The following is an 11,277-nucleotide window of genomic DNA, read 5'->3' as shown; positions in this document are numbered from 1 at the left end:
AGTATTTCATTACCCTCGTCAGGATTTTTTTTTTTTTTAAATTAATTTTTTTGTATTATTTGGTTGTCCAAACCCAAATCATGACATATTGACATGGAGAAAGATAAGCAAATATAACCCTGTTCTTTATAGTCTTATTTGACCTGAAGTAGAATTACAATGCTCCCTGAAAAGAATAATGTCCAGAAAATCATCCATTTGCCGCGCAATCCATGACTTGAAGAAGGGTTTGTGATACCAACAAGAAATCGACATTGTCCAACTGAAGGATCCAAGAAAGTGACCACACCAAGACCGTCAAAGTCACAACTCTGTACATCTTGTTTCTGTAGCTGATAGTAGCTATTGAATGCGAATGATACATTCCCATTTTCCCCGATTCCATTGCATGAACCACCATAATTAAGTCTAGTGCAGTCAGCAGCACTACAAGCAAGTTGTAAATGGTTTGACACACGAGATAGATCCTTTGATGGATTTGCAATGCACCATCTAGCCGGGAGATACCTAACATCCATTGCATTCTGTAAAGACCCAACACCTAGACCAAGATTCAGTTGATACTTAGCTTGCCCATCAAAAGAGAAAATTCCCCAATGCCTTTCAAAGTTCCCTGGGAGGGTGCTCTTTGAGTCTTCATCAAGAAGGCTGAAGATATAAACGTCCATAGGTGGGGCCCCAGGCTTGAGAGGAGTCCCTTTGTTGCTAAGGACATGATTTATAAGGCCCTGGTTAAAAACCCTGGCTGCAGTAAGATTTGCACCAATGGCTCCATCTGTAGGCCAACCAACCTCCCCAATCACTATGGGCATCTGACCATACCCAATTCTGTTAAGTGCTGCAACTAATGTGTCATAGTTACCGTCAAAGGCATTGTAGTAGACATTTGGTCCATCTATTACAGGATGGTTTGTCCCTGCAAAAAATGCATAGTCTTGGGGGAAATCTGAATTTCCATAAAGACTTAAAAAGGGATAGATGTTGACAACAAATGGAGAACCATTGGAATTGAGGAAGGAAACAAGTTCAGTCATAATCTGGGAAAGTTCGGGGCGAAAGGCTCCTTGAGATGGTACAGTTGACTCATAGGCATCAGCATTACAGGGAACTACTAGCTTGACAGAGGCGGCAAGATTTGCTTTGACCAATGACTGCTGCAAATTAAGTAGAGCTGGCACAACATAAGACTGAAATTGGCCAGAGTAGCTAGTGAGGAAGGGTTCATTTCCAACAGCTACATACCTGAAATTGAGTAAGATGTTTATTCAGTGGTTTGCAATTCCATGACAAGAAGTTACTCAGGCTCAGCTCAGGATCAAATAAATGTACCAACTGCCAAGTAGGAAACTAGTCAGAAGTTAAAAACTGAAATTAGAGCAGCAACCTACAACAGTAAATGCTTGAAAGTAATTTATTTTGTAGACAGGAAGTTTGCAGATTATATAACAAGCAGTCAATGGTGAATAAACATAAAATGGGACCAAAAAAACACCCCAAAGAAATTGTAACAGACCAGGTTTGCCGCAAGTATTTTTTGAACACAAACAGCAATAATTGTAAGGCTAAATGCTGGAGTTTTGATTAATAACGGTCAAAAGGTTACAAGGGTAGTAGCTTGAGGCTACCAATCTCCAAGCAACTTGAGGTTGCAACTCTCTAAGATTCACTTGCTTAATTTCTGGATGATTCCACTACTAACTTACTACTACATTTATAATACTCAAGCATCTAAAGTGGAATTAGCCTACATGTGAATACTTAGCCGAAAAAGCAAAACCAAAATATGACATAGCTAATACTTGTTGCTAGTTTTCCCAAACTTCTTCTTAATGACTTTTGTCCCTTGCTCTTTGTTGCTTGTTGACCCCTTCTAGTCTTTTTTTCCCTGCTGCTGTTGTTTCCTTTGCTTCGGTTGACGCTCTTTGACCCTTGACTTTCAATTTGTCAACTTTGGGCCTACCGGTGTAGACCTTGATAGGTGGTTCTATCACAGAAATTCCTAGAACCCAGGCACTAAAGGCAAAGTAGTGGTTCTTGTTTTAGAGTCTATACATAATCAAGGCAAGTACTTGGGGATGGTTTTCTGCCAAAGTTTAATTAAGGCAAGTGGAGTAATAAAAAACCAAATCAAAATCAACTCTTATAGTTCTATGATTTTATACAAAAAGAGTCGGCTGCAGAAGGCACCATCTTATGTAACCATGAGGCAATCTCATTGAAGTTGGTACCTATTTGATTCATCCTTTTGTCAGCTAGGCTACAGCTCTTTGCTGAGGCCATTCAACATAGTTCTCCAACTGGAATTCGAAACTAAGAAATCAGGGAGGACAACTTGCTTGTTTTGATTCCAATTTGGTTTAGGCTGATGATAATTACCAAATTGCTTGTGAATTTGTGATGGCAAAGATAAGAATTTACATGGGTGGATTTCTTTTCCACTGATCATGGAATCGGAATGTAGATGATAACACCAAGTCACCATGTGAAGAATTTTGAATGGGAGGATCTCTGAAACGAGACCTTACATCTCACGTGTTCTAACTATGCTTGTTGTATATACTCTGGCTAAGAAATTCAACCACACTCTATATTATCTACAGCTTGTTGTGCACAGGTCACTATCAGTTTTTACCAGTGTTTTATGATAACGATCTGAGAAGTGAGAATGAAGTTGAAGGACCGAGGCCAAGGGAAAAGGTATTAGAGCATACTTTGTGCATTTAGAATCCTTTCCCATTGAAGAAAAGGCAATCATCATACAGTATAATATAGCAAGATGCAAAATATCAGGCATATATTTATTACCATATTATTTAATCAACATTCCTAATCAAGCAAACTTTATCAGACTAATCAGCTACATATGCCCAAAGACTTTTGGTTGTGTCAGATGCTCAAAAAAGTTGAGATTTAGCCTCATTACTTCCCATTATCTAATGATAATAATCCTAACTCTAATCAACACGGTCGGTCGTGGGAAGATTGCTCACCGGTGATGGGTGATTTCTTGAATTTTTCTTATTACCCTCAACCTAGTTAGTATACAAGTGCATAAGGTTATAATACTTCTATGAATCATATAATATCTGAACCAAATTACGGCCATTATCATTAGGGCCGACAAAAGTAGTCTTATGATGGTAAGACGGTATTACACAAACGTTTGTCAAACTCAAACTAAAATCAAATACTTATATATATATAGTTGAAATAACGGAGAGAGCGAAATAATAGACCTGAATACCTGATGTCGGCGGGAGGGTTAGAAGAGACATAAGCGGAAAGGTTGTGGCGAACCCAAGAATCAGCGGCTATGGAAGAAGAGCTAAGAATAGGCAGAAAATCATTAGGAATGCCAACCATAACTTGAATGTGGGTACCCCTAAGAGCATTAAGAGCTTCTGGGTCGGCATCGAAAAGCTTCACTTTAGAGATCTTGTTCTGTTTCAACAGATCCACCACTTTGGTTGCTGGTAGTCTGTGTTGTGATAGGGTTCCCCAGTTCATTCCTATTGCAGATTCGCCGCCTTTTGATATCATCACTGTAGTATTACCAACCACATTAACACTGCTTGTTTCTTCCAGATTTTCATCATTTTGAGTTGCAACTTACAATTAGTTTCAAGTTGCAATTCAGTTTAATGACTATACTATATAGACAATACAGTGATATAGTGTACACCAACTTGAGTTGTTTGTCACTTTTTTTTTCTTTTTCTAACCACTAACCTGTCCACACTATAAATCTTTTAGTGGAGCTGGAGCCCAAATATCTATCATTCATTCATTCGTCATTATTCAATATTCATACTACCCTTTAAGCCTTTAACGGAGGAGTATCATCTAGTAATACCAAGTACTAGAAGGTGAGTGTGTTAGCAAAATTTACGGAATATCATGTACTTGTAAGGAGAAGTGATATTAGAATTTAGAAGTATAAATTATAAAAATTTAATATTATAAAAGTATAAATCAAGATGAGTAAAACAAGATTTCATATGATTATATTTTTCCTAACTTATAAATCACTAAAGTTAGTCAAAGTGAGATATGTGAATAGTGTAAAAAGTTAAACTGTTGCAAGTAAAAAAAAAACGGAGGAAGTAGCTAGTTAATAGCTAGTTTACCAAACACTCATACTTATTTACTTCCTTCGTCCCATAAATAGTTTCTGTTTGTGTTTTTTCACGATATTTAAGAAATAGGAGGAGAAAGTGGATGAAGTACATTAATAAAAGTGAAAGTACAATTATAGACAAAAGTTAGAAAGAGAAAGTGGAAAAAAGTACAAGGCATATGCAAAATTAAAGGGTAAATTAGAAAGTACAATGAATAAAGTTAGAAAAGTGAGGGTATAATGGTATTTACATACTATTCAAAAATAGAAACAGGAACAACATTTTAGATCTCCAACATAGGAAAATAGGAACTTATTATGGGATGGAGGGAGTATATATTTTCACAGCTAACAGCTACCTCTACAGCTATGTTTTTTCCGAACACGCCCAAAAATAAACCATTTATCCTATATCTTTATGGGTGCCATGTTTGAAAAAACAGGGATTGGCGATTGGGCCACGGGGGTCGGGCCTCCACAAGCCCCCCCCCCCCCCCCCGGGGCTCCGTCTCTGGTTATATTTGGCATGTATATCCCTGAGGAGTAAGTTTTAGGCATGTTAGGTTTCCTTGTATTGTAATATATATATATATATAATACAGGCTAAGCTGTTTTCTCCAATCTTTCTTGAGTTTAACAAGGTATCAGAGCCTCTTTAATTTTTAGAGAATTTTTCGATCCTGATTTGTTCATCAAATTAATTTTTTTTTTCTTTTTCCACAATTTGTGAGATTAAGGCATCAATTTTTATTATTTTAATCACAGGGTATTTATGTCATATTACATTTAAAAATGGGGTAGTTTGGAGTTTGGTCAATATGCTGTTAAATTCGCAAACGTTTGAAATGGCGTCCTTGTAAATGACAGTTTACTCGTCACAAATAACAGTGTGTGTTCAAACTTACTAAAGTTAGGCATATTGAGTTTCACAAAACATAGATTACGAGTAGGTTCAAACCCTAAATGAGGGAGGATCTTGGAGCACCCGTTAAAGCAATATGCAACCATGTTAACACACATCTCAGCAGTAGGCGACCGTGGAAATTTTGAGCAAATCCATTTATTGTTCTTCGTTTTTCTATAAAAGAAGGTGCACATAAATTAAGTTTTAATGAATCATTGTTGAAACTTGGAAGATAACAAAACAACATTTGTTTTAATTGAGTGGATTAATTTCACAAAAAAAATTGTAAAGCATTGTCATCCTTAATGAAGTAAAATATCTAATTTGATTCTAGTGCCTCCATCTTTACTATATACATGTTTGTTTTAAAAGTGTATACACTTATATGACTTATATCTTATATGCATTATTGCATTTCTATCAATGTGAAATCTTTTCTTTCTTGATTTATTAGATGAATTTTTCCTTATTTGCTAATACTGTGACACTTTTAATTAAAAAATGTTTACAAAAATTACAAACACTTTCTTTTATGACAATCTGAATAGCTATATCTTATTACTTTACCGGTACCTATTCCCTTTGTTCCTTTTATATTTACTACACTTTATTTTTTAGGTAGTCCCTTTAAATTTTCTCTATGATTTAAAAAGTCATAGGCACCACTACTTTACTCTCACAAACAAAACCTACCAATTAGGCAATTATTCACTTTGGTGAACTTTACACAACCAAAACTAAATGAAGTACGAAGTAAATTTACTTCTATAGAGCAAATCAGCAAACAAAAGGAAATGCGACTACGCCCACAATTCTAATACTCGTAGCTCAATCGAACACGGGACGATGCGAGTATTACTTAACTAACCCATGCTAATAATAGCGAACTCAGATTTACAGTTAATGAAAGAGCAAGTTGTATCCATTCCAGACTGTCAAAACTCAAAAGAGAGAGTCACACACAACTACACACATTCACTCTTTCTCTATATCACTCGCTTCTCCCCCGTCCATTCACTGTTGTCATCAAATTCAAGATTACAACAGCTATAACTGAGCAACACCGGATTTCTTTTCTTTCTTTCAAGATCCAAAATATTCCAGAATTCAAGATCCAATCTTCTTGTTTTAGGAAATGAAGTAGGCATTAAATTGAATTACCATTTAATTCAATTGGATATCCGATGAAGTTGAAGATGGGGTTCAGGAAACCCGTTTTATGTTTGCTTTTTATTACAGTAGTTTCCCCCATTCTTCTTTACACCGACAAGCTTGGCATCCTTTTCCCTTCTTTTTGTAAGAACCCTTTTCCCTTTTTTTTAATTTACTTCTCAAAATTCATCTAAATTTAATTTATTTTTGGGTGATTTTTGTTGGGAATTTGTGTTTTTGGGTTTATTTTGGTGCAGCTAGTGAAGAGCTTGATGGAAGTGAAGAAATTTCCACCTTTGTGAGTGCTTTTAAATTTTACTTTATCCTTTTTTTTTTTCAAAAACAAAACAAAAAAAAAAAAAAAAAATGAAAATTGATTGATGATATTGGAACTTCCTTTCAATTTTGTCTGTCAGGCTTTCACTGGTCGCACAGGGCAACTTAATGTGCTTCCTCAGGTAAATTGAATTAGTTTATATAGTGTGGGTTGAAACTAATATTGCAGTTTTTGTATTTAATTTTAATTTTGTTAATTTTTTGCTGTTTAATTACTTTTTAGGAAAACGAAATGTTTGTTAAGGAACCTGTTGGAATAGTTTATTCCCACAAATCTTCCAAACTAAAACCCTCCATGCAAGGTTAGCTGTCTTACTAATTTGTTAAGTTTGTGTGAATTGTGATTCATTTCAGTAGTTAAAATGGTTAATCTAAACAGTATTTTGCTTGATTAGATGGCAAGGTGCTGGAAGTGCAGCCAGTGGAGGTGGAGCACAAAAACCGCATATTATCTACTACTACAACTAGCAGTGGGAGTAATAGTACTGAATTAGAAAACCCCATCAGACAGGTAACAGATGTGAATGAGGTGAAAGGAGTTGATGGCTTGCAGATGGTGGAAAATGCGGATGTCAATGTCAATGCCAAGGACAACGATCCCTCACACCTTGCTTCCAACAATCTGGTATTCATATTTTTATAAGCTGTGTCAATTTTTTCTTATGCTTTAAGTTTTGATTGCCTTACAACTTTATGTGAATCCATTGGGTATATGTCCATACCCATGTTGGAGTGCCGAGGATCATTTGACTTATATAATTGAGCTGGTAAAATGAAGAGTATGAGTAACATAGGCCACCATGGATGTTGGTAATTAGTGCAGATTTATCATGGAATTTCTTATCTTTGCTTTCCTTCCGTCTCCACGCTTGCCTTTCTTCTGGCTGTGGAAGGTATAGTATATGTCTGCAACATGCCTTTCCTGTCAGCTTATATTCCTTTTCTCCGTCCTTCAGGAGACAAAACCTAAGATGCAATCTGTCGAAAAAGGTGGCAATGTTGGCACAAGAGAAACTGCCAATCGAGGTCATAAAAATGAGAAGAATGGTAACCAAGTGGACAGCGTGTCTAATACTCAAGTTCGGTATCTGAAAGATCAACTGATCAGGGCAAAGGTCTATCTTTCACTCACAGCAACAAGAAGCAATGCTCATTTCATCAGGGAACTTCGACAAAGGATAAAAGAAGTTCAAAGGGCAGTTGGTGATGCAACAAAGGATTCAGATCTTCCAAGGAAGTATGTATTGATATTAACTCCCTTGTTAGTTATTACTAAGACTCACTGTGGAGTCAAAATACTCTTTGAATCTTGTGTCTGTGTCATAATTTGATTACTTGGTTCAACTGCAGTGCCCATGAGAAACTGAGAGCGATGGATCAGACATTGGCCATGGGCAAACAAATTCAAGATGATTGTGCAGCTTTGGTGAAGAAGCTCCGTGCTATTCTTCACTCAACAGAAGAGCAGCTCCGTGTTCACAGAAAGCAGACCATGTTCTTGACTCAGTTAACAGCAAAAACACTCCCCAAGGGTCTTCACTGTCTTCCTTTGCGCCTCTCAACTGAATTCTATGCCCTGAATTATTCTCAGCAGCAATTCCCTTACCAAGAGAAATTGGATGACCCTCAGCTGTATCATTATGCCTTATTTTCGGACAATGTGTTGGCGGCTGCAGTGGTTGTTAATTCTACTGTATCACATGCTAAGGTAAGATATGCCAAAGATCTTTCTCTGTTTAGTTTTGCACCTTATAGCTATTAGGAAGTTTAATGGAAGACAAATCATGGTGTATACACTGAACTATGAATATTTGTGGATATTTCTGCTTTTGTACCTATTAGTATTTGATCCATTTTGTAATTGCTAAACTATTTTCTAGATGTCTATTAACCTCTTAGCAAATATATTTATGTTTGCCTGGCTTGTTAGTCAAAATATTTAAGAGCTTCCGCCTTGACTTTTTGCGTCTGGCAGGACCCATCAAGGCATGTTTTCCACATTGTTACCGATAGACTCAATTATGCAGCAATGAGGATGTGGTTCTTAGTTAATCCTCCGAGTAATGCTGCCATTCATGTTCAGAATGTTGAAGAATTTACATGGTTGAATTCAAGTTACAGCCCGGTACTCAAGCAGTTGGGATCTCCATCTATGATAGACTACTACTTCAAGACACACCGTGCTGCTTCAGATTCAAATTTAAAATTCCGGAACCCAAAATATCTGTCTATTCTCAACCATCTTCGATTTTATCTGCCAGAGATATTCCCAAAGCTGAATAAAGTTCTGTTCTTGGATGATGATATAGTTGTCCAGAAGGACCTTACCAGGCTTTGGTCCATTGATCTGAGGGGGAATGTGAATGGTGCTGTTGAGACCTGCGGTGAAACTTTTCATCGTTTTGACCGATATCTTAATTTCTCTAACCCTCTTATCTCAAAGAATTTTGACCCCCATGCTTGTGGATGGGCATATGGAATGAACATTTTTGATTTGGAAGAGTGGAAGAGACAAAACATCACTGAGGTGTACCACAATTGGCAAAAGCTGGTAAGACTTCGAGATGCATGCTCATTTGCTTAGTCTTTATGGTTTGGTTGCTTTTACAGTGCATGTGTCTGAGCTTCTTAGCTAATTTGATATTTTCTACTGTCTTTGCAGAATCATGATAGACAATTGTGGAAGCTCGGAACTTTGCCTCCGGGCCTCATTACATTTTGGAAACGTACCTACCCTCTACATCGATCATGGCATGTGCTTGGTCTAGGCTATAATCCTAGTGTCAACACAAGGGACATTGAGAAGGCCGCGGTTGTTCATTACAATGGCAACATGAAACCGTGGCTTGAGATTGGGATGCCTAAGTACCGAGGTTATTGGTCAAAATACATTGATTATGACCAAGTATATATGCGGGAGTGCAACATCAATCCCTAACTGGCTCTTGCATCTGTCTTGCGAGCACACATCTTTAGTTCCTAAGCTACTGTTTTGCTGCTAGTTACCAGAGTTTATTTTGGAGTATCATGTTCTTACACGATACGTGTGTCAGTGTAGAATTACTACGTAATATATCTTAAACGCACAACTCCTATGGTAAATACATTCTTTTGTATATTTTTGTGACCGGGACTGCCCATGTATTTGTAAATGATCAAGTAATTTTTGTTTTTTTTTGTTTTTTTTTTTTTTTGGGCAATTCTCTTGGTGTTTTTGTACAATGTAAGAACGATTTTGTTTGGAAGTAATTTATGAATGTAGTTTCCATTTCTACGTTGATATCCCTAAGGCTACGGGTGTGTTTCAATCATAGGTAACTTTGAGCTTCTTTGAAAGTGTATTGAGCGTCACATTTGAATAAGAACAAATATAATAGATAGAATTTCAAACATTACGATTAGAAAAGACTCTCTATAGCGAACCCCCACTGACTTCCCACCGCTTACTTTTTCTCAAGCCCATGCTCGCCGGCGAGTCTAGTCCTTTAGTTTCCGTTTAGTTTTTTTTTTTCTTTCTTTGATGGTGGTCTCTTGGTGAAGAAAACAGCGGATTTTGCAGAGCCATTCGTCATCTTCTTCAGTGGTTCATCAATTGTGGTGTAGAAAACAAGGAGCGAAGGCTATTCTTAACGTCGCCGTCGAAAGAAATTCCGTTAATCCCGACAATAAAGGTGAAGTTAAGGCTAGGGTTTCCTTGCTTTTTTCCAAGGCTCGGTTCAGTGAGGTGGTTCTTACGTTGGCCGTGATGATTGTTCTTGGTGTTAGGTCAATTTCTGCCGGTGAGGTTTATTTTGGTTCACATTGCTTTATCCTGTTGATCCATGTCTTTGCCCCGGTTATTAGTAGTGGTTAGTATGTTGTTCTTGGTTTTCCTTAGTTTATTTATGTTGACCTTGTGTAATTTGCTGTTTTTTTTTTCTTTTTTTAATAATTCTCTTTCTCTGCTTGGTCATGAGTTAGAATTTCATAGGGTAGTTCTAGTTATGGAGGTTAACGAAGTGTTGTCGTTGTTCTCGGAGCCTTATAGGTCGACTTTAGGGGTTGTAAGGTTAAGCAATCCCTTGTTAGTTGGGTTGGTGGTCCGTTTGGTTGCCTTTTCGAGTTGTGACTATGTTCCCCTGACAGTTAAAATTTTTCGGGAGAAGGGGAGTTTTCAATCAGGTTTTTTGGTTCCTTTCTCCGGGAGTATAGGTGGTTTTACTTGTTTTGTTTTCCAGGGGGTTGAGTTACGTTTGCAATTGGAAGAGTTTCCTTGCATTTGTTGATTGCAGGGGGAGAGTGGTGTTGAGGGAAGTGATTTGTTTGTTGTCCTTGTTGCTTGGTTGTGGGATGATATGGGCATTCATATAATTGCTATCATCCATTTGTTGTTTGTATTGGTGATGACAAAGCCAGACATCGCTATAAATCAAAATTTTGAAGGAGGCTCCCCATCTTCTGGGGTAAGCAAATGTAACACCCTAGAAATTCCTTCCTTTTCAAAATACCTATTTTGCCCTTTTTAAAATACGAAATAGGAAATTCTAAGACATTACCGCCACCGTGATAACGGCTAAGACAATTATCAAAGACACACAGCGGAAGACTCGTTTCAAAAGTCCTTTCTAAAACATAAAACCAACCTCAAGTCAAATAAACCAACGAAAGTAATTCAAACCAAAGTTAAACGAAGTCAACCTACAACTTGGAACCATTGTAGGCCCTTTTCAAAACCAAACCAAATAATTAAAATCATTGTGTTAGTCTCTCAAGCAATAAATAATATTCA

At 37.1% G+C, this 11,277-nt stretch overlaps 2 protein-coding genes across 2 annotated transcripts; one reads left to right on the top strand and one right to left on the bottom strand.

Annotated features, from left to right (window-relative positions):
- Positions 1-20: 20 nt before the first annotated feature.
- LOC110691972 (glucan endo-1,3-beta-glucosidase 5-like) lies at positions 21-3,802 on the bottom strand. The gene is made up of 2 exons (XM_021868956.1): positions 3,245-3,802; positions 21-1,242 (listed from the first exon to the last, which is right to left on the bottom strand). The coding sequence occupies exons 1-2, from the start codon at positions 3,538-3,540 to the stop codon at positions 135-137; spliced, it is 1,404 nt and encodes a 467-aa protein (XP_021724648.1). The 5' UTR covers positions 3,541-3,802; the 3' UTR covers positions 21-134.
- Positions 3,803-5,922: 2,120 nt separating this feature from the next.
- On the top strand, positions 5,923-9,791 carry LOC110691970 (probable galacturonosyltransferase 4). Its single transcript, XM_021868955.1, has 9 exons — positions 5,923-6,317; positions 6,431-6,471; positions 6,590-6,631; positions 6,733-6,811; positions 6,905-7,134; positions 7,466-7,746; positions 7,860-8,217; positions 8,485-9,060; positions 9,172-9,791. Exons 1-9 carry the CDS (start codon positions 6,206-6,208, stop codon positions 9,445-9,447), a joined length of 1,995 nt encoding a protein of 664 aa, XP_021724647.1. The 5' UTR covers positions 5,923-6,205; the 3' UTR covers positions 9,448-9,791.
- The last annotated feature ends 1,486 nt before the right edge of the window (positions 9,792-11,277 follow it).

This window comes from Chenopodium quinoa, unplaced genomic scaffold (genome assembly GCF_001683475.1).
Source record: "Chenopodium quinoa cultivar QQ74 unplaced genomic scaffold, ASM168347v1, whole genome shotgun sequence".
Classification (NCBI taxonomy): domain Eukaryota; kingdom Viridiplantae; phylum Streptophyta; class Magnoliopsida; order Caryophyllales; family Amaranthaceae; genus Chenopodium; species Chenopodium quinoa.
Note: the sequence above shows the minus strand (reverse complement) of the source record. Positions and strands in the feature narration are given on the sequence as shown.